At 35.3% G+C, this 23,117-nt stretch overlaps 3 protein-coding genes across 5 annotated transcripts; 2 read left to right on the top strand and 1 right to left on the bottom strand.

Annotated features, from left to right (window-relative positions):
* Positions 1-3,367: 3,367 nt before the first annotated feature.
* LOC147298853 (myb family transcription factor) lies at positions 3,368-7,039 on the top strand. Of its 2 annotated transcripts, none has more exons than XM_086248690.1 (2): positions 3,368-3,503; positions 4,847-7,039. In XM_086248690.1, exon 2 carries the CDS (start codon positions 4,863-4,865, stop codon positions 6,741-6,743), a length of 1,881 nt encoding a protein of 626 aa, XP_086104816.1. In that variant the 5' UTR covers positions 3,368-3,503; positions 4,847-4,862; the 3' UTR covers positions 6,744-7,039. The 2 variants fall into 2 exon arrangements, with proteins under 2 accessions (XP_086104816.1, XP_086104824.1); XM_086248698.1 differs by lacking the exon at positions 3,368-3,503 and adding an exon at positions 3,533-3,695.
* Positions 7,040-10,790: 3,751 nt separating this feature from the next.
* Positions 10,791-11,336, top strand: LOC147298852 (transcription factor TCP16-like). The gene has a single exon (XM_086228786.1). It carries the CDS (start codon positions 10,791-10,793, stop codon positions 11,334-11,336), a length of 546 nt encoding a protein of 181 aa, XP_086084912.1.
* Positions 11,337-13,666: 2,330 nt separating this feature from the next.
* Positions 13,667-22,297, bottom strand: LOC147298851 (OVARIAN TUMOR DOMAIN-containing deubiquitinating enzyme 12-like). Of its 2 annotated transcripts, XM_086244546.1 has the most exons (12): positions 22,173-22,297; positions 21,149-21,617; positions 20,867-21,039; positions 20,238-20,311; positions 19,683-19,737; positions 18,574-18,648; positions 18,379-18,452; positions 18,245-18,293; positions 16,859-16,943; positions 15,489-15,545; positions 14,168-14,260; positions 13,667-14,086 (listed from the first exon to the last, which is right to left on the bottom strand). In XM_086244546.1, the coding sequence occupies exons 2-11, from the start codon at positions 21,468-21,470 to the stop codon at positions 14,175-14,177; spliced, it is 1,050 nt and encodes a 349-aa protein (XP_086100672.1). In that variant the 5' UTR covers positions 21,471-21,617; positions 22,173-22,297; the 3' UTR covers positions 13,667-14,086; positions 14,168-14,174. The 2 variants fall into 2 exon arrangements, 1 of the variants encoding a protein (XP_086100672.1); XR_015122351.1 differs by lacking the exons at positions 13,667-14,086; positions 14,168-14,260 and having other exon boundaries at positions 15,516-15,545; positions 18,200-18,293.
* Between the last annotated feature and the right edge of the window lie 820 nt (positions 22,298-23,117).

Genomic DNA, 23,117 nt, shown 5'->3' with positions numbered 1-23,117 from the left:
AAGAACAATGAAGTGGTCTAATGACCAAGAGTGAGAGGTTATCTTTTTGTTATACTTTTTCCTTTTATTTGTTTTGATTCTTACTTTTTTATTTTTCTGTAATTTGCAAGGGACACCACATGCTAACTTGACTGTCGACTTCATGAATCTTCTTTGGTACAGTCTGCGTACTTCAATTTCCCTAGGCCCAAAGAGTTTTTTTAGCAAGAAGTTCAGAGTGCTTTTGATGTGGGATTTTGGGAGATTGGTATTAAGTTCTCACTCATTTTCTCTTTCGATTTGATTTTGATTTGGGGCTTATAATCTCATCTGCTGCAAAATAATTTCATTCTTTAAGCTTCATTTAGGATTTTATTTGATAACAACTTAAGAAATATGTAGCAAATGACGATGTTGAAATGAGAATTGATGCAAAAACTGGTCCCATGCCTATATGTAAGTCTGTTGTTTTTATTCTTTCTTTTTTTTTGTTGAGGTCTCACAATGCTATGATGCAAAAGACATTGTTTTCTGAGTCAAACTATCAACTGTTGTTTTGGTGGCTTCAAAAGTAAACAACATGTGTTCTTTCCCTTAATAAGTTCAATTCAACCATTAATGAAGTGGTGAGATTACATAAGTTGATTCGTTATTCATTGCCCCTATTTATCTTAAAATTATGTTATTGTAGTTCTATTTACATAGACATGGCTACAGCTCAATATCTTGATGTCCAAGTTGCAGTCTCACATGTTTTTAGAGGAAGTCCACAATATTACACCTGCACTTATGTAATAATAACAATGGAATCATATTTTTTCTCTTTTTCTTTGGTAGTCTTTTGCTCCTATATAACATATGTACGTAGCTTCCTGAAAATTCTAGAGGTAAGGATAGCTTTTCTACCTAAACAATTCATTTTTTACTTTTTAATTGATGTCATGTGTTGATTGAAATTTTTGAACTGTATGTTTCTAGTCGTTTTTTTCTTACAAGCATTGAAGAGGAGAGAGAGAGAGAGAGAGAGAGAGAGAGAGAGAGAGAGAGAGAGAGATGAGAAGAGTTATGCATCTTAGATAATTCTGCATGTTCGTCACCTACAATGCACTGAGGTTTTGCTGCTCCTTCTTTCCTTTAATTTTTCTTTCAAATTAGACTATAGTATAGTTTTAATCATAATTTTTTTGCATTAATTTCTTCTCTTTATTTTGTTAATATTTTACAAGATCATCACAAATTACGATTTACTAACTAATGCTGATGTTTACTTTTTTTAAGCTTATTGTGTAATTCAGTGAGGAATTTATGTTTCTACACTTAAAGATCATCATGCTGCTGAGACTATTTTGTGTAGCATTTTATTTTAAATTGCTCTTTTATATACATTTTATCAAGTTACATCCCTACAGTTTTCTATTTTTTATATACAATTTAATTTCAAATGGCTATGTAAATATATATTAAACTTGGTTTTTATCATCTACATATATAAAATGAGAAGGAGGAGTGTGGTAAGATATTGTGTTATTACTATTCTTTGTTTTGAGGTATTATTTTTCTTGCAGATACGGTGCTTGATATTTAGTAGGAAAAAATATAAATTTGTAAAAATATTTGGTTTACATGATACATGTAGCTTACAGGCGTGATTAGGCATATTATAACGTTTTGCTTGAATCTCAGTACTTGATGAGGGGGTAGATTATTGGAGTAGTTGAGTTTATGAATTGGATCATGATTTTGCTTTTGGGTAACATTTCTTTCAAATTAACATCTTTATGTAGTTCAAGTAAAAAAAAGCTCAATAGCTGGTGAAAACGGCATTTTTACCAAAAATATGGTGTACAAAGAAGTTTTGCTCTAACCCAACAACGTATGACGTGTCTCTCATAAGCAATGTAATCATAATTTAGATGGTGATTTTCCTACAACATTATTATTAATAGTCACTTTATTGCTCACTTGCACATATATTATGAGTACTATTTGAATCAATTTAATTAATAAATGCATTCTCAGCTCTAGAAAAGAATGGTATGCTTTGCATTTTCAATTAATCCATGCCTAAACAAGTGACAATATTTACTACAAAGTGCAACGATAATTTGGTCCAATCAATTAGCTATAAAAAAAAAAACATCAAAGGTGCATAGTATGCCAATAAATTAACGTATGCGAAATAAAAATAAAAATAGAAAAAGCAGCTTCACACTCGCGTAAGCCAGTGCGGAGAGGCTAGTCATAATAATTGAAACTACAAAGTTGAAAAAGTGAATTTTGGAAAAAAAAAAAAAAAAACCCTAGATATATTTTTAATATGAACAAATTACAATTTAGTACCTCAACTTTACATGTTGTTTCAACTTAGTATCCCAATTTTGAAAACTTGTAAAAAAGTACCTCAACTTTCATTTTGTGTCAATTTAGTACCCCAACTTTGAAAACTTACAAAAAAGTACCTCCGTTAGTTTTTCTGTCAAAGTTGCAGGGGTATTTTCATCTTTTCCTTAAATTTAAAAAATAATATTTTTTTTTTGAATAAAAAAATTTCTTAAAATTTCTTAAAATAAAAAAAATTTCATAAAAAAAAAAAAAATTCCCTTCCCCCCGCCCAGCCCCGACCCACCTCCCTCCCCCCTGCCCACCCCCATCCCCCTCCCATCCCCGGCCCACTCAGCCCTTCCCCTCCCCTCCTCTCCTCCTCCCCCACCTATCCCCTCCCCTCCTCAACCCAGCCCGCCCCCACCTAGCCAGCCCGTCCCTACCCAGCCAGCTTCCCAGCCAACCCCTCCCCAGCCCGCCTGCACCCCTTCACCCCAAGCCCAGCGCCGTCGCATCCTCCACCCCCTGCCGCCGTTGCACCCCTTCCCCCAAGCCTTAGCCCCGTCGCACCCCCCAGCCCAACCCGCCCCCACCCCGCACACCCCATTCCCCAACCCAGTGCCGACCCACCCCCTCCCCCTCACCCAAGCCCGACCCACCTCCCCTTATCACCCAGCCCTGACCCACCTCCCTCCCCCCCGCCAAGCCCCCCCGCCCTACCCAGCGCCGTCCCTCAATTTTGGTTGGGTGGGGGCGGGCTGGGGAAATTTTTTTATTCAAAAAAAAAATTTATTATTTTTTAAATTTAAGGAAAAGACGAAAATACCCCTGCAATTTTGACCAAAAAATTAACGGAGGTACTATTTTGACACAAAATGAAAGTTGAGGTACTTTTTTGTAAGTTTTCAAAGTTGAGGTACTAAATTGACACAAAATGAAAGTTGAGGTACTTTTTTACAAATTTTCAAAGTTGAAGTACTAAGTTGAAACAACAAGTAAAATTGAGATATTAAATTGTAATTTGCTCTTTTAATATTTACACGTAGTACAGGCTATACAGCGACTGTCTAGTCTCTACTCTCTAACTCGACAGAAACTGACTGAGAATCCCTAACTCCTCTCGGACCTCTCCTCCCATCAACTTCGCCGCCCACCTCCTCCTCTCATATTCGCCGTCGCCGCCCACAGACCTACCTCCCTCTGTAAGTTTGCTTTATTTTTATTTTTCTTTTTCAATTTGGTTTTCATTTCGGTTATTAATTAAGATTTGATTGACTTTTAGGTTTTGTTTTGTTTTTTTTTTTTTTGTTTTTTTTTCGAGTTGCATTTGGGGTTTTGATTCCTCTGTTTCTCTCTTTCGGTCTCTGCCTCTGGGATCCCTCTCACAATCTCTGGTGATTTTCATCAATTTTTTTTCCTTCGATATTGGTTTTTTTAATTTCTGGTGATTCCTTGTCTAAATTTTTATTGTTGATTAGTTTGATTTTATGGGTTTATGGTTTGTATTTTTTTTTTCTGGGTTTCGGTGAGCTTGCTTCTGCTTCTCTTTGAATTTTATGTTTTATTGTTTTTTGTTTAATTTTGGTTCTCTGTCTTGATGATGATGTTGGTGGCGGTTTTGTTGTTATTTTGCTGCATTTGTTTTGGTGTTTTACTTTTTCCTTTTCTTGTTGATACAGGCTTTGGTTCAAATATGTCATGTGGCTTTTCGTTTTGAACATTATAACATGATTAAAAATCATAAATGTGATAGGGAAAAAAAAAGAGGCGGGGTCAGGGCAACCCCCGACCCCGACCTGCCCTGATGCCATCCCTAGTTATTACTTTAGTTCTTAGGGTGGAGGGATTTAAAATGAAGGATTTGAATATACGTTTTTGGGTAAATTTTTTAATTGGAATTTTGAAATATTAATTTTGAGTGTAAGATTGAACTCTCTTGACTGTCCATGTCCACAATATATACTTAGGTCGATAGTTATTATATTTAAGTCAATATTAGCTCCCACTCTGCTAAAATCAATTTGGTATATATTTTCTATTACTTGCCTCACATTTGATGATTTTTGAGGCGTGACAGTTGGCCACTTGGTCAGTGTTTCAGATGCTACCTCAATGGTAATAGGCAACTTGTGTAAAAGTTCCAACTCTTATTGATACATGGTAGCCCAACATGTAGAAGTTCATTAATCTACCTACGATTGTCATTTAATCCCTCATATTTTTTCTTCTATTTACTGAATTTAATTGTCACTTCCCACTTTCTGAAGTGGGGGGGGGGGGGGGGGGGGGGGGGGGTTTCTGTTATGGTTTCTAATCATAGATCATTAGCATTTGCATTTTCATCTGAATCTGGATGTTATTGTGGCCCTGGCCCTTGACAGACATACACTTTCGGAAATGCAGTCTTCGCATGCACATGTTATAATGACATTGCATAGGTGTTTCCAGCAATACAATGACCCTTTTTCTCTGGGTACTGACCTATATTATGTTCTTTCTTTTCAAGTAAAACTACTTACCTTATTATTTTTTTTCTCTGTTCAAGATTGAAAGAAACCCATATGGGAAAAGAGGAGAGGACAGATTTGGAGTTTGAAGCAAGAAAAGAGAAGAAAAGGCACAAAGAGAAGAGGAAGAAGGATGAACTTGGTAGAAATTCCTCTTTAATTGAAGTCTGTGGGGACAAAATGGGTGAGGTAGTTCAGGGGCAGAAATTTGACAAGAATGGTGGAACTAATATGAACAGTGGAAAAGAAGGGGCCGAAAAGAAAAAGAAAAGGAAAAGGGAAAAGGAAGGGGGTGATATAGTAATAAAGAAGAACACGACTGATGAAAAGGAGCTCATGAATGATAGGGAAAAATCCAAAGGAAAAATGGTGGAAGAAGTTGACTTTACAGGTAATGAAAAGAAGAGAATGAAAATCCTTGAGGATGACAAAATGGGTGAGGCAGCTGAGTTTAAATGCTCTGAATATGGAGATGTTGCCAACATGAACGAGGAAGGTGATAAAAAGAAAAAGAAGAAAAAGAAGGAAAAAAAGAGGGAAAAGGCAGGTGATGAATCTTTACAGAACATCATGACTGATGGGGAGGCTGGAGTAGAAAGTGAGCATTCAGTTGGGCAAATCATGGAGAAGGGTGGTTTTGCACTTAAGGAGAAGAAGAAAAAGAAAAGAAACCATGGAAATAATTCAGGAAGTGAATTGCAAAAATCTGTGGCTGGGAAATTGGGCATTGAAAGCAGTGGAACTCAAGAAAACGAGTTCTTAGAGAATGACGGTAATGTACATGCAACTGGAGGTGAGAGTTGCAACAGAAACATGGAGGACGTTAATTTAGAAAATGGTAACAAAAGGACAAAGAAGGCCAGGTCAGAGAAACATGTTAATATAGAGGATTGCAGCAAAGACAAAAAGAAAGAGGCCAAGTCAGATAAAGGAAGCCTAAGAACCCTAAAAAAAGTTGGGGGTTCTGATCGTTCTGAAAATTCTACGCCGAAAAAAGCATCAAAGAGAGTAAGTTTTGCTGATGATGTGGAGGTCTTTTCACCGTTTGATGACCCAAGTGATGAGAAAAAGAGCTTAGTACAAGGTAAGTGGTTTTCAGAAGAAGAAGACGAGCTTGTAAAGGAGGCTGTTTTAAGATACATAAAGGAACACAACCTAGGTGACGAAGGCTTGCATATGGTTCTACGTTGTAAATCCTACCCCGAAATCAAAGGTTGTTGGAAGAAAATTGGGCAAGCCTTACCTTGGAGGCCTTATCAGAGTATATATTATCGTGCCCATATTTTATTTGAGCGAGATGAGAAACGTAGTACTTGGACCCCTGAACTGTATGAACTTGTGCGAAGGTTCCATGAAAAACATGGAGCCGACTGGAGAACGTTGGCTGATGCACTTGGCAAACATAGAATTCATGTCAAGGATACATGGCGTAGAATAAAACTGCCAGATAAGAAGAAAGGACGTTGGTCCCAAGAGGAGTACCAGAATTTATTTGATTTAGTGAACATGGATCTGCGTATTAAGGCTTTTGAAGAAAGAAAATCCAAGCATGGCATGCTGCGAGATAATATTTGCTGGGAGACAATTAGTGATACATTGTCCACCAGAAGCAATGCCACTTGCTGCCAGAAGTGGTATTACCAATTATCATCACCTTTGGTCGCTGAAGGTCTGTGGGCTGATACTGATGACTATCGCTTAATTTGTGCTCTCGATAGCTTGGATGCTTGCTGTATGGAAGACGTTGATTGGGATAATGTGGTTGAGCACAGGTCTGGAGATGTATGTCGAAAGCGATGGAATCAAATGGTCAAACACATTGGTGAGCAGGGGACCAAGTCATTTGCAGAACAAGTTGAAACCTTGTCAAAACGTTATTGTCCTGATTTACTTGAAGCAAGAGAAGTCTATGCTAGTAAACCTATAGTTGACTGAGGTTTATTTGGTAAGACGGTGGCTGATGTACTTAAAGCAAGAGAGGTCTATGGTAGTAAACCTATATTTTGAGTGAGGTTATTTGGTATCAAAGCCGCTTCCTTTTTATTTTGTTTTTGTTCTTCCTTTTCCTTTATATGTTTGACTTTTTGTGTCCAAGATGAACGATGTATTAAATAATGAACCATTTGACATAATTTGTTTATGAAGTGTTAGCCATATATGCTGATAGACATGAAGGATTCCAATTAAATTTGCGTGTCTTGGCAATATGATTCTTTACAATTACAGGTTTATTTCTGCCATGAAACTTGACCTATGTTTCAAGTTTGCTTCAGCTCTTGAAATTTGAATTTGCAGGTGGTTGTGATTGCAATTTTGAATTTCCATGTAGTTGCCCTACCTTTTTGCCTGTGCGGGACTGCTGGTGCAGAAAATATGAACCCAGAGTTAAATCATTTTTATGAGTCGCCCTATATAAAATATGAATATTAAGTAATAATAGCATGGCACTTGGAATTTGATATGAAATTTTTATTTTATTTGTCTGCTTGGAATTATTTTACGGGTTTCATGTTTTTTTTTTTGGACCAATTTTACGGGTTTCATGTTAATGAATCGTTCTTTGTCTATTCTAAGCTGTAATGCTTCTACTTCAAACGTCTTCCATTCACGCCCTTTTCCTAATGAGAGATTGAGAGTACTGATGTTGCAAAAGGCAGATAAGGTACTCAGTCTCTTGGGGTTAATTCAAGTAGTGAGGGTGGTAGGGATAAAAGTTAGAATTTGGTTAGATTTATGATTCAATTTCTTCGATGTAAGTCTAGAAAAAAAATAAAATAAAGCAAATAGGGTATTTTTTTTTTTTCTTACCAAACGATATTAGGAGAGGGGAAGTGTGGGGATGAATGCTTTTAACCAATAAAGTTAACAGTCTCCGTGCCAAGGCAAATAGGGTTATGTCATAGTTAAGCAGACCTTTTACGGATTAATGACTTTTGAACAAGCCAATCCAAACCCGACTTCTAGCATTATTGGATGTCAAGTTAAATGGAGAAGTTGAGCTGAGTTAGCAAAGAATAGTGATGGGCTCCCACCTAGGGGAAAATTACACCCACATCCCTAGAATTTTGAGTCATATTTCATTTTGCCCCCCTAAAAAAGTTGATTCGCATTGCTCCTTAGATTATGATTCAATTGCAATTTACAACTTCGGTCCAATTCTATTTAAGAGTATGTTACATAAAACACACCATTTGAGTCAATTTTTAACAGAATCTTGAACGAAAATTCTAAGGGAAGTGCGAACAAAAGAAAATTGAAATATATATAAAGTGGGGCTAATGGCACTCCTCAAAACACTACAAGAAAACCATTTTGTCATTATTATTCTTCGAATGATCTGCGTCCTTCGATCCTGATGCTGATGGATATGGTGCACTCATTTAAGCTGTCTAATTTCATTCTTTTCATATAAACAGGAAACATCCTGTCACTGATGGATTCAAGTTTCTATTTGTTTTAAATGGTTCTCATGGGCTTATCCTCCACCAGTTGGCTTCCCACCCATTTTACTGGTAGGGAGTGGATATTAACTTCACAAAATCAGTTGCATATTTCTATCGAGGCAAGACCAATGTTAACTACTTATATATTCATGTAAATGTGAGAAACAAAGATTGTATCAACCAACCTTTCAAGCAGCATCACTCTAAGCTAGCCAACCAAAGCAATCTTTTCTCAGCAGACATTGCCATATATAACTCATAAGCATCTCCCTACAATTCACATCCTTAAACATCTTAATTGCCTTTATGTAAGTACCATCATCCACACCTTCAATCGATTCTAGACACTTTACACAATTGGTAATTGAGAATGTGCTGGATTGGGAGTAAGTGTGAGTTCTGTTCACGGTCGATGTCATTGGGGTTGTACCCTGGTGTAGCTTCAGCCCATTCCTGTGAAGGTTCACCCACCACTTTAGACACCCTCTTCTCTTCTCTTCAAGATGGCTTGTTGGAGTGGAACGCGAGAGTGCAACTATTCGAATTTTATGAACGTTTCGCACAGAGCAAGACAATCTTTCAAAGCTAATGTTTTGAATTTCATTGCAGAGTATAGCTAATTCAGTGGTGAAGGATACAAAAACCAAGACAATCTTCTGATAATTGTAAGGCATCCATGCAGACTATGGAAGTCAATCAAACCAGAACCTCATTTACATAGCAAGTTTGGACAGCACTCAGAACCTAAAAACAAGTGTTCTCATTTCCTGAATTACCTTAATAATTTCTATGTGCCATTATCCTATCCAGTCCAATCCTAAGCGTCAAACGAGACCTTAAACAACCTTGGAAAGATAAAACTATTGGCTTTATACTCATATAGTTGGCTTCCTTGTGCTGGTTTACTTTCATAGACATGACCAAGCTTGAGCGACGAGGGAGCTAAACTGATCCAGCATGGGTTTGAGACCAACCCAGTTTGAACGTTCAACACATCAAAGTGTTGGTCAAATGCTTAATGCAAAAACAGGGAAGAAGCCAACCACTACTACTTCAGAATTTCATGAACAGACACATAAAATATATTGGTTTAGTTCATTTCTTGAAAAGCCTCCAAAATGTATGAATGGTGAAATACCAAATGTACAAATATTGACTACCATGAATTTGGGTATGCTTTTCAAGTTAAATCTTAATTCGAGTATGCTTTTGAAAGAATTTTGTATTTGTAGATCCCATAAATGACCTATACAATTAAGTGTCTATATTGAGCCAGAGCCAATTTTCAAAATTGACTCATAAAAAAAAATGAAAAAATCGATTGTAGTCAAGCAAGGAAATTTCAATTAAAAAAAAAAACTTCAATAGTAGAGCGTTTATCGTTGGCCAAATTACGTTTTTAGTCCCTATAATTTGGATCAAATTTCACTTAGTCTTTATAATTTTAATAGTGCCAGCTTGCCTTGTAGTTTCTTAATTAATTGTTGCAATTCAATGGTACATGCATGCTTAATTTCATCAATTTAACTAACAAAAAATAATATGTGGTGTGTACCCATTACCCAAAAGCGAGACCTTCACTCTTGCACTTCACGTGTTATTTTCGTTGAACAAATTGGTGAAATTAAGAATATGTCCTCGAATTGCAACTATTATGAAACTACATGAACAATATTGATACAATTAAAATTATAAGGACCAAAATGAAACTTGACAAATTTTCTCAAAAAAAAAAAAAAAAGACAAATTATAAGAAATTTAAACGTAATTTGGCCGTTATTCTGACAGTGAGGATTTGACTGTTATCCACCTCCTGCCCTGATTAATTAAAAACAAAAAAATGTAGTAGCCAAGCCTTCACAACACACGACTTATACTCATAAATGGTTGTTAGTTAGGGACAAAAGTAAAAATACAACTCATGCATTGCGTTTTACCTTTTTGGGTTTGCCATGCGTTGTCATTTTCCACATACATGTACATTGCATGAAAAAATGAAATTTACAGGCAAGAAATCAAACCTACAAGTAAGAATTAAATTTTCACCACTTTCTGTGGCTTGGCATGAAAACTTACCATTTGTAATAGAATGAAGCATTTAAGATTTTAAATTTTTAATACAAAATTGAACAGGACAAGAAAGTTGCACGCAGATTACACAAACATGCAATAAAGATTTCCAATTAAGTTGTGCCAGAATTAACAAATTAAACTTACATCTATTATATATATATCTATATATCTATACAAATAAATTCATATGTATAAGGAGTTATTTATTTTACAAGCCAATCACAAATTGACATGTGTTATTTTTTTTTGGTTTTCCTTAATGTTCAATTCTTCTCCGCAAGTTAATATGTGTCAATATGTGATTGGTCTGTAAAAGAGAACGACTACCGGTTGTCCTATATATATTTGCACATAATCTAATAGGGTTAGAGCAAATTAATTTGGAGATTACTCTCTTTGACTACTCTAGAAAACTCTTTCGGAAAACATTATCAGATCGCGCTAGACAGCGGCCCTAACAAAACCCATGTCACCCAAAATAGCCTCGAAAAGAAGCAAAGCTGCCGCAAAAGGCGGTCATGGAAAAGTTGCTAGGCGTGGCAACCCCCGTGTCCGCCTACCACCCGTGTGCGCTGCTCGCATCTTCCAGCTCACTAGTGAGCTTGGTACCAAAACCCATGGCCAAACAATAGAGTGGGTTTTACAAAAAGCTGAACCATCTATTGTCGCGGCCATGGGAAATGGTGTTGTTTCTAGTACCCCTTCAAATGCTCCAAGTTGCACGAGTTTGGGTTTGGTATGTCCAAATCGCAATGTTTCTTGTCATCCAATATCAAATGATCATGTTACGAGTTTTTGGAGCGAGAAGTCTGTTTGTGAAAATAAGGATTTGATCAAGAAGCAGTGTACTCCTTCTAGGGGTACTCAAGGCCAATTCTTGCCATTACCCTTTGAGTTTGATCTGATTATGACCAACTTCGATATGGAATTTTCTGCTGATGAGGTTGAAATGCTGCGACTGGTGACTGAAACTCTAGAGGAAACCGAGGCGAATGATGAAAAGAAAGAGTAGAAGTTAGCCCAGGTAGTGAGAGCGAGTAGTGAAAAAAATATCAATAAAACGAGTTCGGATTAAGATAAACACAGTGATCTCATTTGATGTATCCGATCTCGTCCGATGTACTAAAAAATAGTAGAATTGAAATCTAGCTTGCCATTTATCTCTCATGCTTGTATGGTTCGTTCATATGGTGCAATGTTGAGCAGTAGTTTAGATTTTTGAATGGTAAATTGGCATCTTCTCTGGTGTCATATATGCATCCCTGCCATTTGTGTTCCATGCAGAATTGCAAATCACATTTTTACCAACTCAATTGACTGTGTTTTCTGCCAAGTCCATTTGCCTTCTGTCTTTTTGTTTGGTAGTTAGATTTTCATTTTTTGTATTAAATCCGGATTTAGACTGAATTTTAATTTTTGTTATTTGACTTTACATACAAATGAAAGCCAAAATTAAAACTAGTCTTCGAAAGCCTATAAGATGTTCTTTGAAACTCCCAGATCATTTTGTTTAAAACTAAACGGAGAAAAAAATGAGATTCTGAAAAACTTCCCTCAAATCTTGAATCCTAATTTTACATGAAAATTTTTCTGAAAATCTATGCTAAGTCTAAACCCAAGAAACTGATCAATAGCATGACTAAATCATATAACTCGGAATTCAGATGAATAGGTTAAAGAAAATTTCCTTGAAAGCTCAAAAAACTTTTGCTACGAAATTAAACCTTTGGAGGAAAGAAGGTTAGGGATAGATGCTAAGGTTAGGTTGACAGTCTGGAAATATATGATGATTATCTTGCAAATTTGAATCTAGATTACATATTCAGATAAAAATGAACATCATTAATAGTCCAGATTCATAGTTTGGGTTATTAATTAGGTTAATTATTAATTATGCACTTCAAGTCCACAATCTGAAAAGAAAATATAACCCTTACAAAATATTTTGGCTATTATGGACCAAAGATTTTGGTCGTCAATAACAACTTAGTGAAATAATTTAGTCATAATGACTAATATAAATGATTAATTATAAGAACTGTTTTATAAAACCTCATAGATTAATCTAATGACACATAATTTTATTCACTCATACCCATTTTATTATCCAATAACCCGCTTTAAATTACTAATTAACCTTTAAAAAAGAAAAAAATGAAATACCCTATAGACTATAGTGTAATTGATCCTTATTTTTTATCTTGATATTATGATACACTAATACTCTTAAACTTAACCTCTAAAAGCAACATCGTGCTGAATACAAATATAATATCAACACACAAACATTAGCAAATGATTCTATTTCAATGAGAACCCAAGTGATGGACGATGATTTACAATGTGCATCCTCTCCTATCCCAAATTTCTCCCAAACATACTTAGTGTGCCATAATACTGCACAAGGGGACTTCCCTACACTAGAAGATAACTCCTTAATTAAATAAAGAATGCTGTTATATGCACACCTATATTTTTCTCACTACACACCCCCTCACTTAATTGTAAAATGATACATTTGACACAATTTGAAAAGAGTTTAAAGGATAAGTGGATAACCCATATTTTTTGAAAAAAAAAAAACTCTGTCTACAAATATATTAGTTTTAATGAATAGAGCCTATTCGTCCCTTATTCTTCTTCAGATGATGTATAATACGCGATTCATTCGGCGAACAAAGGCTGAATTTTTCAAAACAAATTTTTTTTCTTCATAAATTTAGTTCGGTCATGTTTTGCCGAACTAGCAGAATTCATTCGGTAAATTGTTGCCGAATGAACCTAAACTATTCGGCAAATTGTTGCCGAATGAACCTAATTGGTTCGGCATACCAATATCGAACGACCCGCAAACAAATTCCCCCCAACTCGAAATTGCAATCCTAAATCGTAAATACCCGCAATCCAAATCATCTCAAACAGGAAAAAAAAAGTGTTCGAAAAGATTGAACAATTGAAATTAGATAGAAAAACTGAAAACGTTGAATAAAGAACTAAGGTAGGCGGCAACTCCAACTACATTAATGTCAACAGCTCTGGGGAGAAATAATCACAGGTGGTGGGAGTTGTGGAATGTGATGGTGGGGTTTAGGAGTATAGGATGGGTGTTTAGTGAGAAAATTTGTTGTTTAAAATAAAATTAGTTTGAAGGTAATAGGGATAGTTTGGTAATTAATGTGAGGTATTTTGTGAGAAATTACAAAATTTAAAACATTAGAAAGATGTGTAATGAGAAAGGGGTGTGTAGTGAGAGAAATATGAGTGTACATATAGCAGCACTCTAAATAAAAGACAACAAATGAAATTTACTATGACATCAATGCATGAAAAGAGATTCAAGACTTAATTAAAATAGGTCACATTAAAATATATGCCCGGCCACCGAGTTACACGTTCCGAAGAAATTTTCCTTTCTGCAGAAGTGCTGATTTATAATAAATATTGATAACATGGTTTCTCAATAAATTTCACAATAAAAAACTTCCAGAATCATGCAACTACAAAAACTTGCATGCTCAAGCCAAGAATAATTCTGCACAAATAGGATACTCTGGAGTCTGGGGGGCAATGGAACCGAAAGCGAGTCACTGAGTCAGCAACCAGTAACAAGATGGTAAAAAGTTTGCATGTAAATTTTACACCATTTTATTTATGAGTGGACTAGAGAAGTTCCATCAAAGGACATGTACAAGACGTTTAAGCATAACAGCATTTATGCATTGGCATGTTATCTGTCCTCAAAATCCACATTAAAAAAGAACCCTGAAAAAGAGGTAGTCAGAGTGTCAAATATTCTTCCAAGAGGTTATAGACAAACAATATAGGAGGAAAGTCTGTCATTACCATTCAGTCATTCGTATTCATTTGGGGACTCCAAGAGCTTATTACGTAACATCCACCTCTTCTTCTTCTTCTTCGTCTCAAATGTGGGCACATCTTGATTTAAAGCATACATGATAGGATGTCAGAAATAGTTCATGAGATTAAAAGAAAATGGCTACAAGATAGTCAGTGTTTCTGTCGTCCTATATTCAAAATAAATAGAATACCACTAAGTAGTCACATCACTCAGAAAATTGCATACAAGTTATAAAATGCTCATAAACTGTAATGTAATATTAATAAAAATTAATTAAACTTAAAATGGCGCTATGAATGAATGCACTCTAGCTTGATAGGGTTCAAACATGTAGAACTTGGGCAGAAGAGGGAAATTTTGGAATTTCAAGTTTTCCAAAGACATACAATAACAAATAATGTTTAATCTTCTTCCACAGAAATGAACTTTGGAATGGATATTTTACCATCCTTAAGAAGTTATCTACACGCACACACACATCAATTTTTAAATTTGTTAGAAACCCCACAAAAGTGCACTTGGACAAAATTAAGAATTTTCCGTGAGATTTAAAATTGGCAACTAAGTATGCAACATACTTAGAAAGAGCAAATGACGTTTGATAGCCAAAATGAAAAGTCATATTAAATGAGATTCTATAGATCTATCTTATGTCAAGGATATCTAAAATAAGAATGCCTCTATTTCCATCTCCCAAAACCACTATTCCACCCCCACCAAATTCCAAACAATACTATATTATTCAATTATTCCTAAAATAACCTCAACTCTAATCCTACCTTTTTTTCTTTTTAAGCTTTGGATGGCAGCGGCCATGGCCGCTGCTATCCATTGCAGCACCCTAAGCATGTAATTTTAGGTAATTTTAGAAGGCTATAATTATCATAATAATTTTTTTTAATGGTGGATGGGGTGAGTAGTTTTGGAGGTCGCAATAGCATCACTCCTTAATTCTCTTTGTTGCTCTAACTTAATTAGGGGATTTCAAAATCTAGGTTAAGGTTTCTCAGAATACTTTAAAAGCCAATAAGGAACCAAATTATATCCTCATTTTAGTCCATTCAATTAACCTTCATCACCAAATACAAGTGCCATGCAAAATAAAGTGATTCTTTGGCTTCTTAACCCATCCTTCCCTTCCTTATGAATATAAACTGAAAGATCCTAACGAATAAAATTGCTCAATTGTGATTTGGAAGCTGATACCAAAACGCATCCGCACACAGTATACAATAATTTCATTTTCTTGATCAAAGAAACATATGCAATGGAAAATGTTGAAAAATAAGCAACATGAAGTCTTACCTCCTTCAGGATAAATTGAGTTGTAGTGCACCTCTGCCCAAAAGCTCAAACAAATTACTGCAGAATATGCATCAGAACATTAAAATTCACTCCAAACGTTTATTGCAGGTTGCGGGCAAACCAAATTTAAGCAAGAAAATGGGTATGATATTTTCCATCAACGATTCAACACAATGTTTCAATTCAATGATGATTATTTTAGCGAACTCAGCATCCTACCATCCAAACCTGAAACTACTGTGAAGAAATTGAAACACAGTGTTGACTCGTTATCAAAGTGGCATCCATATTTTTCTGGGACCACCCATATTTTTCCATATATCAAAGTGGCTCCATACAAATAAATATGAGACACATAATCAATACTACTTTACAATAACAAGGCTAGAGGTAACAGAGTACACAAGTTCCATTATAGTCAATGTGAATTAAGCAAAAGCAGTCAACTTCTAGTCATGGATGCTGCCTTAAAAACTTGGTTTGGCCTGAAGGCCACCAGTGGAACCAGCCATGTGCCATCCCCAAGGACAATGCGTGTTGTCAAAAGGACCCTTAGATTTATGGGCAGTGGGAGAAAAGTCACCAGACTCACCACATACTTGATTTCTAATAAAACAAATAATGAAATATACAAGCTCTTACAAAGGACTCATTAAGGTGTTTGATAGAGCCCGCACATAGGTCTACTACACTCTACATCTAGGACTTCCTTGAGAATGTACACATTTAAGCATCAGGTGACATTACACGTCCACAAGAACCCTAGAACCCAAAAAAAATCCTCCACTAATGTTATAGGAACAAAAATCAGTATTTGAATTAAGCAAAAATTAATGAGCACAAAACCCTAAAAAGTATTATAGAAACATAAAAAAGGGTTCTGAATTCACGTGCTTAGATCAATTGGGCTGAGTTTTGAAAGTTAAACAGATTTCGAGTGGTTTAAAATTGAATTCAGTTGGACTGTGAATAGGTGCACTTGGAATGCTTTAGCTCTTCAGTTATTCAGAAAAAGTGGAATGGATTGTCTTGAAATTATGGTATAGTTCAAAACTAAATTGAACCAAATTCAAGATTAAAACACGAGTTTCTTTCAGGCAGCTTGGTGCCTTCGTATCCTCTTACTGGGAAGAAATTTCTACAAGAGTGGGTACAACCAGCCTAGTGAATATACTGCCAAGTTATAGCTGTTTCTGCCAACTTGTTGATATTCCTTGCTTCATAAGCCACAGGAAGTATTCTCCTGCTACTAAAAACAGCATGCTTTTTTTAATTTTTTCACGTGGACTTTGAAGACATCACCACCAGATTGAACACAGAGGGAAAGTAAGAAATAATGGAGAGGAACTTCAAAGCAATAACTAAAGTACCTCGTTCCGACTTTTCAACATTAGGAAGAATCTCAATGTAGCAGGTGTCCTTGAAAGATGTTATGACAAAAATTTTAACTCCATACTGCAATAAATCATTAACTTGTGTTATATAATACATTGTATATTCCCAAGGAGCTGAAGGATGTAAGCACATAAAAGAGGTTTGAGCTTCTGGGACAGCTGATTTATCAAACAATCTAATAATATTATTCGATGTGTAAATTGTGATCCATCAAACTCAGCATAATCCAAGTAAATATAAGCATAATTTGAATGGAATTGGAACATTGAGCACAGCATGTAACATACACCACTAGACCGAAACTTAAATTGTCCACCACACTTGTCCTAAATGCAATATCATCACATCACATCAAGTCCAACAGCAGGTTATGCTCACATGCATGGATGAAAATATCCACGATATTGTTGATTAATACGCCGAGATATCCGTAATTTCATCCACCGATATTTAAATAGGTTGTAATCGATATTTCTCTGATATCGGTATATGTCGACAAAATATCGATATATGTCGACAATATATCGACATATATCGGCAGAATATCTGTATATGTCGACAAAATATCGGTAGCATATTGGCATAATTGTATAAAAAATTTCAAAATTTGGGAAGGAAAAGTGGAATAAGATGAAGTCAAACCAAATTCAGCCCTAATTAGATCAAACTCATCCACTAATCCTAATTAATCAACAATAAACCAACAAAAGAACAAAATCTAACTCAACTTTCTTTACACTGATATCTACCGAAATCGATATATCCATAAATTTGAGTACCAATATTTAAGAAATTTCCGATATTTTTATCCTTGCTCACATGCAAGTTTTCCCACATCCTGGACCACAATTTAACCCCAAAACTATTTAAACTTGAAACTCATAAAGTTTAGAACTTACTCTTATGCATAAATGTTCAGTTCCATACTACCTAACAAGTTTGAAAAAAGAAAAAATTTGAATTTTGCAGCCTAATGAGTTAAACTTTACATAAATTATGTATGATAAACAAAGCATTTTTGTTCCTTTGGTGCTGAATTTGTACTTGCATCCTTTTGTATTAGAATTGCTACTTGGGCAGCAGACTCACTTTCATAGCTAATACCAATTAAACCTTTATGATGCATAGAAGCCTAAAGGCCCTGAAACGTCCTCCATTGGATACTCACAGTTTCACCTACTAAAGTGGTACACAAAGTTAGGAGGACATTGTTCTCTTGGATACTATATTCAAACCAGTAGCAAAATTCAAGAGGGAAAGATAATTGGCAAGCTGAAGTGATAGATTTAGCATAAAACAAAAAGCTGACTACAAACCTATCATAATTATGAGAAAACAAAAGTGAAGTTTCTGAAACATACTGAATCTGCAGCAGCTTGTAAAGTAACATGATCGCCCCATTCACCACTCCTATTTTTAAACATGATTATTTAAGCAAGGTCAAATTTTACCCAAAAAGCAAATGATGAAGCCAACTAAAGGATTAGATGAATACTTGGACATCTTCTCCAAATAGTCTCCATAAGCCATGGGAACATATCCCTCATATATCTCTGGGTATGACTTAAGCTGATCATTCAAGATATTGCAGCAATGAGACATCAAAATACAAGTCCACAAATAATACCAGTAAAACTCAAAGTCATAGTTAAAAGACTGGTACACAAATACAGAATAAAAGACAGCCAACCTGGTTTACAATTTGTTGTCTCACAAATTTGTGGTGCTCAGGAGATCGATAGAATTGATCGGATAGAGCGCGAAACTGGGAATATTACAATATTAATGAGAGATCACAACATGCATAAATTATATTAAGCACCATAATATATAATAGCTAGTTTCCACACATACAGGGCAGTCAGTGGCTGAACCAAATAATAAATAGTTCCTTTTCTAACCACAAGCAATCTGTCCCTTATTTGTTTGTTTTCTTGCTTGCTTGGTGAAACAAATGTGCTTCAATTCAAAGTAGCTGATTAAGTATTACTATAAAAGTGAAAGAACAGCTGGGGCACATAATGTCACATTATTTACAACCTTCCTGATTCAGCTATGGGAGTATGAACAAGTGTTATTTAAATTTCTTTGTTTTTTTTGTCTGATTTGTTATTTGAAATTCACACAAGTGTTTTTGTAGATGTTAAACATAGTGGAGGCATAAATGTATTATAAATTGTGATAGATTCACAAATTCTAAGCACAATGTGAGACATTAGTTACGAAGACTCACACACGGATATGGTATTTGTACTTTACTGCAGACAACTAATTGTGCTTCATCATTTAACCTCTTAAAAATAAAAATAATGGTAATGATATTGATAATAGAAATAATAATAGTAATATTGGTAATGATGATGATTATTATTATTATTATAATAACAATTCAACAAGCACTAAGTCCTACAACCAGAATCATGCTAGATTTCATATCCATACAATAATAAAACATATTAAGCCAATTAGATTTTAAACAAGATAAAAGATGCAGGCCATCTGATTTTTGACAAATAAGACATCTATGAAGCTGCAGATTCTGAAAGAAAAACGTGAGTCTGGAACAAGAAAATACTTAGCTTACCCCCTAGTGAAAGCCAATTAAAAAACTTAAATTTCTTAATATGATTCTTTGAAAATTAAATGATTATACAGAATAAAAAATGTAATCTAAGATACATATTTTGGAGTAGTTACTCATCCAAAGTAAGTAAACAAAGGCTTATGTGACCTTAAAGATAAGACTATGTAAAACCATGACCCAAGGTTGTGTATATGTTCAGAGTGAAAGAAGTTAACCTGACAGTTACCATCTCCTTGGACCTTATCCTCAACCAACCCATATAACTGCAACCTACAGAAGAAAACTATTTCCAGCATCACATACATATTTAGACTGTATTTGGCAACACTTGAGTAAGTCCATTAATTAGGATTTTATATGGACAACTTGGATGCTCATTTAGAAAATGCCTTTCCCAAGCTCTGAGATATGCGACATAAAATATTAGCACAAAATAGGAAACAGCAGTCAAACAACTTGCAAGAAAAAGTCATGCTTTTTAACTGTAACTTATTGATTTATTTAAAACAGAAAATCAAGAAGCTAAAAAGTTATGGATGCCCCAGCCTTTTATCCCAATTGTGACTTCATTGTGCATTGTAAGTTTCAATAAGTCATTAATCCAATAAGCTCTTATTCAGTTATTCCAAAGGTTGCCAACAACCTTGGAAATAGAAATCTTTTCTGTAGCAGCAGAAAAGTTAGCAGGCACGTAACTTCTAATGAATGAATGGAGGCAAAATAGGGGAAATACTCGACAAAACATTCCACAGAGAACAACAAAACAACACCTGTCCAGAAGCCTTTGATGATCTAAAGTTACTTCATCTACCGAGGGTATATCACCATTAATTTTAGGAACATGCTGCACAAAACCAGCAAGGAACATAAAAGTATGAACTACAATTTGACTAAGAATATTGTTCTCAGAAAGCAAAAATTTAGCATATATGATCCGTTCCCCGGTCAACCACCATCTACCATATCTAATTGACTGTTTCATTTGTAGGCTTATAACGAAATTAAATTATCGCATTTATCACAGTGGGATTGACTCTTTAACAATTTCAGGAGAGAAAGGAGGACGGGAAAAACTAAACATTAGAAACATGTGTCATGGGCAATATTTCAAGTTTTCAACATTTAACAAATTGCAACCAAAACTAAGAAATATGCTGCAGAAAGAGCATGCTATCTCAAGTCCTCAACCACAGTCCACATACACAAATTTATTCACAAAAAATCAAGCAGGTTCTTCAAGTGAAATGAGGTGCAGAATATATAACTAGCTTCATATATCAACAATATGTAAATGAAAAACATAAAAGGTCCACAAAACCTAACTGAGGGAGTGTAAAAGACAAAACACTTTCATGCAATTTTTTAAGGTCATAATTATCACCAATAATGCTGCACTTACAGGGACGGGAACCATCAGATTCAACCTTTTTCCTACTTCACCATCAAAAGTATATTCGTCTGTCAGCTCTAGGGAGTATGACCACTCATCCCCATAGTATGACTTTTCATCCGGGCTGGAACATGAACTAGAAGGCCCTGCATCATCTACCTCTTCCTGGCCACTCTCCTGCCCTACAAATTGCAAAAGAAATATACACAACAACCCAAAGCAAAGCACCCAAACTCCAAAGCCAAAGAGACCAAAAGATAATAATGCCAAACTCTTCAACTTAGCATTTACCAGGGCCATAAATTCCAATAGATTGCTCTTGCCATTCCTGTGGGAAAACAGACACTTGCAAATGTTCTACTTCTTCAGGTGAAGATCCAGGCTCTTCCTCTAATGCAAGTAGTGATAATTCTTCTTGAAGAGCAATAAGCTCATCATATTCTATATTTCTACAATCCGTATCATACATATCTTCCTTAAAATACTGACCCTGATAATAATTAGCATCATCTTGGACAATAGTCCCACCATACCCACAATTTGAATACGGATCACCATCAAAGAGCTGAAGACCCCACCTAACAACATCCGGGTCTTGCTCGTATGTAAGCATTTGCTATGTGTATTACTACTAGGCGCCAACCACACAAAGTAGTTACTACAGTCACTGTCCTCACTTAGAGCACCAAAAATTCAGTGTGCTCAAAACTACATAGAAGCCTACTTTTCTCTGAATGATACATAGCACATCAGTTTTAACCTGCAGGTACTACAACCCATTAGCAAGAGGGAAAACGAAAAAGATTTTATTATGAAATTAAAATAAAATATTTTATTTGCTCTAGGCCTCTAGTGCACTTTTATCATCCCAACCCAATAAAGAAAAAAAAAATCATAAAATTAAAAAACATTGTTTTTTGAAAACCAGTGGCATAATATTTTTTTCTTTAGCTGGAGGTTGCATAAAGAATATGCATAAGACATTAACAATAGCGAATAATTTACTGTCTGGAAAATTAAAGATGCATAAATAAGCTTAAGAAACGACCATAAATATCTGTGCCAACAAAGTAAAAAAAATACATATAAAATTCTAAAAAATAAAATTCCTCATTTTCACATTTAGGCTTCACTTACAGAGTCACAGCTTCCTTTATATAAAAATATAAAACTTTGTTCCATTTTCATTGTCTGCACACATTTTCTCGGTAACCAAACAGAGCCATTAATCCGATCAAACAAATCCTCCAATCTTATTTCTGTAAATAAATAAGAAAAAATGAATAAAGCAGCAACTCAGAGCCAAATGTTTCACCTTGGATTCAGTCTCAGATCATGTTGTGTGGCCGATCGAGAAAGAATGTGATAATTATTAAAAAAAAATTAGGCTCAGACTGAAAAATAAAGAGAAAAAGAGAGAAGGATTAGTGTTTATTTATCAACTGATAATTGATGAATACGTGAATTATGTATCAAAAGAGATATTTGTTGAAAGGCGGGATCGAGACGCCACAGAAAGAGAAGTGAGAAGGTAGGTAGGGAGGGAACAGTGAAAGGGAATATTATGGAGTGAGAGAGAGATAGAGAAAGGACCTCGCAAAGTGCCAAATTGATGAGTGACGGGCGTCACGAGGTTTTGTTCAGTGTCTCAGTCGCCATGTTGGCATGTTCAGCTCATAAAACAAAGACTGATAAAGCTTTTTCAACTATAAAACTTATACTTCTATCTTTATTTATTTAATTTCTTCTTATTCTCAATGAAATTCCATTCATATTCCTATGATGTCAAACGGGAGGGATATATACCCTATCCAAAAAATAGGGAGGGAGTTTCGGGTTTGAGGCGAATCATAAAAATGTAACATTCATCAATAGCACTAACGTCATACCAATATAACACTAATGAGTTAGAATGGCGTGTTGATGAGTGGGGAGATTTGCGCGTGCCATATTAGCACCACAATTTTGATGGATTAGGCAATTGAGGTATAACATTATAACTTGATACAAACCCATAAATTGAAGTATTGATGTTTTACTTTTTGAAATTATGATACCAAAAAGCTCACCACCCTCCCACCCACTCTATTGGCTGACCTCACCACCCTTATTGGTCGACAACTCCTTCCTCCCTCGTCTCTCTCTCTCTCTTCTTTCCTTTTTTCTGTATTTCTCCCCATTTTTCTCTTTCTTCTCTTATCTCTCTACACTCTATCTATACTCTCTCTATTCTCTTCGATCTCCAACAACAACATAAAAG

Source organism: Dryas octopetala, chromosome 1, assembly GCF_963921425.1.
Source record: "Dryas octopetala chromosome 1, drDryOcto1.1, whole genome shotgun sequence".
In the NCBI taxonomy this organism is placed as follows: domain Eukaryota; kingdom Viridiplantae; phylum Streptophyta; class Magnoliopsida; order Rosales; family Rosaceae; genus Dryas; species Dryas octopetala.
Note: the sequence above shows the minus strand (reverse complement) of the source record. Positions and strands in the feature narration are given on the sequence as shown.

Bases quoted from the DNA above. Each gene is read 5' to 3' on its own strand.
- LOC147298853 (XM_086248690.1), top strand. From the start codon at position 4,863: ATGGGAAAAGAGGAGAGGACAGATTTGGAGTTTGAAGCAAGAAAAGAG.
- LOC147298852 (XM_086228786.1), top strand. From the start codon at position 10,791: ATGTCACCCAAAATAGCCTCGAAAAGAAGCAAAGCTGCCGCAAAAGGC.
- LOC147298851 (XM_086244546.1), bottom strand. From the start codon at position 21,470: ATGCTTACATACGAGCAAGACCCGGATGTTGTTAGGTGGGGTCTTCAG. The intron at 19,738-20,237 runs GTGTTGTTTTGT...TTTCTTCTGTAG, and splicing joins CATCAAAGGCTTCTGGACAG to GTTGCAGTTATATGGGTTGG. The intron at 15,546-16,858 runs GTACTTTAGTTA...CATATTCTGCAG, and splicing joins TGTTGAAAAGTCGGAACGAG to TAATTTGTTTGAGCTTTTGG.